Source organism: Antrostomus carolinensis, unplaced genomic scaffold, assembly GCF_000700745.2.
Source record: "Antrostomus carolinensis isolate BGI_N321 unplaced genomic scaffold, ASM70074v2 scaffold7936, whole genome shotgun sequence".
NCBI lineage: Eukaryota > Metazoa > Chordata > Aves > Caprimulgiformes > Caprimulgidae > Antrostomus > Antrostomus carolinensis.
The window spans coordinates 1-7,500 of NW_010322463.1; the positions used below are offsets into that span (position 1 = coordinate 1).

The 7,500-nt window shown below is 34.1% G+C and overlaps 1 protein-coding gene across 1 annotated transcript in view; it reads right to left on the minus strand.

Moving 5' to 3' along the window:
- Nucleotides 1-5,718: 5,718 nt before the first annotated feature.
- The window catches only part of LOC104526704 (glutamate receptor ionotropic, kainate 1-like), a gene marked incomplete at both ends in the record, with an annotated part of 4,219 nt that continues 2,437 nt past the window's right edge, over nucleotides 5,719-7,500 (minus strand). The window contains one exon of the mRNA XM_010170241.1: nucleotides 5,719-5,936. Within this exon, the coding sequence (XP_010168543.1) occupies nucleotides 5,719-5,936 (218 nt within the window). The remainder of the gene's footprint in view (nucleotides 5,937-7,500) is intronic.

Below are 7,500 nucleotides of genomic sequence, written 5' to 3' on the forward strand. Positions count from 1 at the left end.
TTATCCCCGATATCGGATCGGGACAATGCCTCAGCACTGAGATGCAACAGGCAGCCAAACATGTGCTCCTATTTACAGCAGGAAGAGTAATGGCTCTGACAACCTCAGAGAAGGGGAAAGGGTCAAGACAGCATAAAACCATTTCAGTCACTTTGTCCAAGTACCTAGAGAGTTGGTTGGAATTAGGTCCTTTATGTGAATTAGTTCTGCTTTCTGCCCTCGGAGTCAAAAGACAGTTCACCTCAAAGAACTTAATGGTACCAAATTTATCTGAATTTCTTCTATTTAGAATTCAAATGCACTGCTGCTCTTGTTATAGTCTATGTTAATGCATCATCTAACCTACCTACCTCTACCTGGCCTCCTTGATCTTTTAAAGAAATAAGTAGAACTCAGTGAGGCAGATGTGTTTTGAGGTCTCGGGACAAAGCCTGTATCTCATTTGCACAGATTCTGTCACTGTAGATTTAATTTTTATAAGTGTATGGAGGGAACACAGACCTTGCTTTACAGATTTGCAACTGTGCTTGCTTTTCTGTACCTTCAAAGAAGTAGTGGTTAACCGAGTTCCTGTAAAGAGGGAATAATCTTGGGAAAAGAGAAATAAAGCATTTTAACCGTATGTGTTTTTAGCAGAAAGGCCCAAACCAAGATTATCAAAAAGAAAGAAAAAAATAGATTACATTTTATTTATATTCAATTCTGGTTTTAGTCAAAAGTGCCACATATTTTTATGCATAAGAATTTTGTATTTGTTACATTCAACTGCAACTTATCTATAAAGTGAAATAATTTTCAAGTAAACTGAACATATATCTGCAGTATCTGTTACCAATTACTTTTTAAGCATTATCCAGATGAGCACGTGGAGGCTGAGACTCAAAAAATTGTTTTCCATTAGTCACTGTCAGTCTGTGGATATTTGAGAAGCTCATAAGTTGTTTCTTTCATCTTTGACTTGCAACAATTCCAGCAAATAATTGATAAATTATTTGCTAAACCTTATACTGTTTTATTTTCGGCATTCAACTAAAGTTTCCATGCATGTATATACCCATGTGCTTGTACATGTATACTTATTTGTTAAACAGATAAACATAATTTGGCTGTTATAATGTTCAAACTCAAGTTTGAAAAACCTACTGAAGTTATACTGGCTTTATGCAAGCCAATGCCAATATCACTCATGACAAATGAATGGCATTCATACCTTTATTGTTGCTGCTATTCTTTCATTTATGTCAGAGGATCTGCCACTTGTACTCCGGTTGCAAACAGTGGGAAAATTCCCAGCTTTCTTTCAGCCTTAAGAGACTATTTCTGAGATCTTGGAATATATAGGTAGAACTTGATGCAATTTCCTTTAACAATAGGATGAGAATTTGGAAGAGGAAGTCAGACACTAAGGGCTGAACTGTTGCCCAACCCCCCAAAATTTCCTGAGGGAGGTGGTAACAAAATGGCTAGGGGAAAAAGTGGTGCAGGGTGGGTGGGAACTGAAAAGAGTCAACAGCACATATCTTTGTGGAATGCAGGAAGAAATGGAAGATATTGTAGAAAAGTAGAGCTGGAGTATAAGAATGCGTCCTGAAGAAGAAAAGGAAAGAAACTGGCAAATGTAAATTATAAATAGAATTGTCTATCAGATAATGCTAAAGTGTGTGAGTCAGCTCTCCTGTATTAGTTCCCTATCTGCCTTTCACCAAGTGATCTTGAAAAAGATGCATTCCCTTTTAGTGCTTCAGCTTTCTTATCAGCAAAACAAGGACATAAAATGAGAGTATCCCAGAGAGCTGCAAAGACCTTTAATTTGTGATACAGAAGTAATGATGCTAATCTTCAACTATTAGAGAACAAAAAATTCCTTTCTTTTTTACTATTTGTTATGCAAATGCCCAGTACCATAACTGAGAAAAGTTCCATTGTTGCATAGTACCGTACAAAAACATCGAAAGAAAAAAATTCTCACACTGAAATATCAGAATATGAGAGATATGAAAAATTATGAGAAAAGCAAAGGTACACATCAACTTCACAACTTATAAGCATATGTGCTGTAATAGTTTCTTTCTGTGTGTGAGGATGGAGAACTCTGGTACAAATAGAAGCAGGGTGGAATTAACATTGTTCTTAATTTCAGAACTGTCATTCAGCAAGAAAACAAACACTGAAGTTTTGAGAAACAGACTGAGAGACCACAGAAATTGGAAACAATGAAAAATCTGAGTGTTTTTCCCAAAAACAGATAGTGTGAGATAAGTACCTTTAATGAAAAAAAATAATAATAATAAAAAAAATAATTTGTTCCAAACAGGAATGAAGACAGGCTTCTGAAATTTGAAAATGGTCCAAAGTGACAAAAGCAACCAAGAGAAATGAAGAGAAGTTCACAACAAAGAAAAAAATCCACAATTTGAGAAACACCAAAACACGTGTCAGGAGTGGAAATTAAAAGCCTAGCAGCAGGTATGGTTTAGAATTTACTTTCATGTTTCTTACCTTCTAATTCTTGCATAATACTAAGATTTTCTTTGTTGTTCCCAATGAAATGGCCCACCAGATGCATCAGGTATATAACAGACTTGTAGAATTACTTCCTTCCCATGCTCAGACTAGATAAGTATACTTTAAGAGGAGAGAGCATTGAAATTCCTCTGCTTTCTGGATTCTAAAAGGTATTGTAATATGTTTCTCAGATCGAGGAGGCACATGATGCTTTGGAAGACTAAATAAACCTCTGGAGACAACAGTCTCCTTTCTCATCTAAACTATTTCACAGGGATGTTTGATTCACAAGGGTAAGAGCATTTTCAATGTATATCCCCTGTGCTCTTCAAGGTTTTAATTTTAGTAGGTTTTAATCTAGCACTTACTTTGTTTGTCTGATTCCTATTTAGGTTCTCCATCAAAAAATGATATTCTTTCATACTAGCACCACACAGCTTTGGCCAGGTTCCAAGGCTTTTTAAGACATGATTCAATGGGTTGCTATATAGATAATTTATGCAGAAATTACTGTCAGTCTCATGGGCAGCTACCGAGTCTCACTGTGATTGTAACTAATAACTATTACCAAGATATGATAATTTCATTTAACTTTAGGAAACCATCTGATGCCTTCATTTCTTGTTGTAACATAATGCCACCACTTTACTCAATCCACTCTCACTAAAACAAGACAAAACAGCTAAGGAAAAACATATACACAGATGATAAATTTATCCTCTCAATCATCTTTTAGACTACTAAAATCTAATCTGAGCTTCTATGTAATGAAGGCTATGTATTTAATTGAGTAGCTTCTAAATCAAAAGTATAACATTTGGGCTACGTTGTATCTATTTTCCTCACAAGGGCTGCAAGTGATGGATGAATCCAGCCCAATCCTAGATAAATTGTACCAGTGATTAATTACTCCCACTCTTAAAAAATTACACCTTAGTTCTAGTCTGAATTTGCATAACTTCAACTTTGAAACATTGGATCTCATTATGCCCTTTTCTGGTAGATTAAACAGTCATCTGCTGTCAAAAATTTCATTCCCATTAAGGCACTTACAGACCATGATCAAGTCACCTCTTAACCTTCTCTTCAGCAGATTAAACAGACATATCTTCTTTAGCCTCTAACTACAATGTTTATTTCCAGACCTACAGTCATTCTTCCACCTTTAATGAACTCTTTCCAGTTTTAGACATATTTTCAAAGTATGGTCACCAGAACAGGACACAACAGCTCATAAATTGTTTTGCTAATGCCGTATAAAAATTGTTTTGCTAATCCTACCTGATATTCACTTGTCTATATATCAGATAATATAATATATACCATTTAAAACTCTCCTTTAGTTTACTGATAAACCAGAAAGTATTCTGAAAGGAATTTAAAGCATGAATATTTATCCTGGGTTTTTTTACACACAATGCAGAAAATGTATGCAACTCTTCTGTCTTTTCTATACTGTTTATAGTTTTCCATACTACCTAAATCCAGTATCACTTCTGTCACTTAAGTTATTTTTATGTTAGTTTCTGTCTTCCTTTGTCAGTTTCGTGTTCTCAAGTGCTCTTTATGTTCTTATTTAGTAGCAGTATCTCTGAGCTGTTCAACTCCAGTAGTACTTTTTAAGGCAATTCCACTTACAGTTTTATTTTAAATTATTTTCCTGTATTTTCATTTTCTTCATGTAGGGAAAAAAGGAAATTACATTTCAGAAGCAATTTGCTTTTACAAAATAGAAGCATATTTCGAAAACACACAAATACATATGTACTATGTTGACCTGAACTATAGTATTCTATTTTCTGATAACTCAACTTCATTAGGTAGAAATACCTAACTTTACCATAAAGTTTACTCTAACAGATAGACTAAACATATGTTTTGGTTTATCTTTCATGAAATATATGTTTAATTAGATTGTGTCCCTTACACAGGTAGTTCTATTGAATAGTATTTACATCAAACTATCACTGATTTCCACCTGGAAGTTGCTTCAGACACCTAATGAATTAAATGAGATTATATAGTTTTCATTTACTTTTCTTTTTAAGCATGATTTTCCATTACTGGCTGGACTACAAGAACAGTTGTAGCTACTTCTAATGTTGCCTCTGTGTGGGGTGTGCAATTGCTATTTCATTAGAACTAAGTCCTCTCTAGGACTTCTTGGATACAATAAGCTAGGCAAACACAAAATATATCTGGATAAATAGGAACATAAGAAAAAAAAAAAAAAGAGCAGAATAAAAGAATTGTGGAAAAAAGGGAGCAATATATTAATATGCAAAAGAGGAAAACATCCAGAGAAAGATAAATAGTCTCTGTGCACTTAAAAACCCCACAGATTATGTGCACACACACAAAAAAAAAGGAAAAACAGTGAATAAAAGAGAAAAGTAAGGATGAGGAGAAGGAAAACTAAAAGTTAAGAAGGTGCAGAGAAAAGTGCTTCTGGTAAGCAGAAGAAAAGACACTGCTAATTTAAACTTGCTTCCTAATATCTGAGAGTCCACAGTTTGAATCTGAATTAGAACAAGTTCAAAGATTTCTGCCAGACAAAAATGAAAATAAAGCCCTGCAGTGTTTTCTGGTAATGCAATAGATATTTCATGTCATTTCTTTATGTCCTGAGACTTAAATAATTTTGACTCTTTTAAAAACCTCAATCTTTAAACTCTCAGTGTTACTTATTTTAATTGCTTCACATATTTCCTGACATTAAGAGACCCCTAGCTGATTAGTTAATTCTATTAACTTCATCACTCCTTTTCCAACAAACATTCTGGAGAATAAATTCAGAATCTTCCCAATGTATGCTATAAGTTAAGCAGCCTAAAACATTCCAACATACTGAAGTTGAACTGTTTTTTATTTCCAAGCAGAAGCTGAAAGCCCTATAATTATTTTTAAAAACTAAAAACGTATGTATACTTTGATTGGCTCTAAGGTCTTAAGATTATATAGTGAATATTTAGCCTTAATATCTAAACAAATTTTGCACTCTCTGAATCTGATGATGGGAACTGAATACACATTATTTCCCATGAGAGATTTTTGCATTTGCTTCCTTTGCTATCTTGCAAATCCTCGAAAAAGTGATTTTCACTGTTTTATTGGCAACTGTGGGATTCATATCCATTGCTCCTCAGCAAAGTGGGGAAAACTTCCCCCCCATAATTGGGATATAGGATCTTTCCAAACAGAATATAAGCTTACCTTGAAGAAAGTCATGGTTGCTCCATCTTCAACTGCTCCATACTCTATCTTTGTTTGCTTGGCCAAATCATCAGCAGAATCAATAGGGGATTCCATACGTTCCACTGTCAGAAAGGCTGCTAGGTTAGCAGTGTACGAGGAAATGATGATAAGTGTGAAAAACCACCAAATGCCTCCCACTATCCTGGTGGAGAGGGCTTTGGGCATGAGCTCAGAACCTAATGAAAACCAGGGGAAACAGGTGAAACCAATGCACAGAAAACAAATGATAATTGTTCAGCACTTTTTGCCACAGTGGGGAGACGGCATCACTGTGCAAAAAAATATTTTAAGATGCAAGCTTATATGTACTGCTCTATACAAACACACACAACTGAAATGAAAAATAAGAACTGATTACACTTATAAAGACAGATCTTTTTGGAGCTGTGGGAATCAAAAGATAGTAATGGGAGACTCACTGATCATTGTATTTTAAAAATGTATAAATACATATATATGTATAGGGAGAGAGAGATCAATGTGAATAAAGTAGTTACTTGAACTGGCTTTCGAGAAATAATCCTAGCTGGACTGAATCTCTAAGTTAACACTAATATTGAAGCTCTTACACAGTTCTTTTTCTTCAAGGCACTAAATAGACATTATTGAAGTATTTTGTAAAATCTCACTTGAGTAAATTAAAATAAGATATCAATGAAAGGAGCAGATATTAAATAAAGTATTTAATATCTGAAATACAAAATCTTAAATCTATTATAAATATGCTTTTGGCGTTTGCCATTTGTATTGCTGCAAAGAGTTGTTTATTGACTGCTTAGATTAAAAAAATGAACATCTCCCATCTCTATAGTTAGCCCCACAGTTTCAACTAAATATGAGTGGCTATGCCACACAATTTGATAGAGAGACAATGAAAATATTAGACTGCTATGCATAAACTAGATAAAGATAGATTATAATGCATTGTTGGAGTTGCCTGCTCACGACACTTAAAGAATTGAGGGGGTGACAGACACTGTATAGTAATTTGCATAATTATTAATGCTAATTTAGAGTCTAATGAGACAAATTGAAGCACATCAGCTCCTCTTGTGCCTAATTATAAAAATAGGAAAAAATAAAATTCAATGTAATTTACAACCACAAATATTTATTATAAATGAACACGTATAGGTTTTTTTCCATAACATTGTAATTAAATGGAATGAAACTTCTAATTATGTCAAATAAACAATTTCAAGATTCATTGTAAGAACTTTACATAAAATCTTTTAGAAGTATTTGGAAACTTGTTTTCAAATAAACAGTTTTACCACATCCACTCTACCATTGCACCAAAACAGTCACTTCCTGTTAATTGGTTGCTTTGCTTGTTTCTAAATCTCCTGGGTAAAATGGAATGAAGGGAAGATGGACTATTTTATTACTGTTAAATTTTAGTGTTCATATTAAATTATTTAAGAAACTGGTCCAGCAAGGTAGCACATCTTTACATAAATGAAAGATTATGCCAAAATTCCAAAGCCAATGCCAAAAAAAAGAACAGAAAATGAAAAAAAAAAAAAAAAAAAAAGGGGGGGGGGGGGAAAACCAAAGAAAAAGGAAAAAGAAGTGGTATCATAACTGGACTATTGTTTTTAAAAACAGCCCATCTTACCCTGCAGTTCATCTTACCCTTGTTGTTTCAAACAAAAAAAGCTGACAGACTTGGACATGACAGCCAACTCCAGCGCCAGACTCTGCCTAGAATTCTGCAAGGAAAAAAGTAGAAAAGTACCT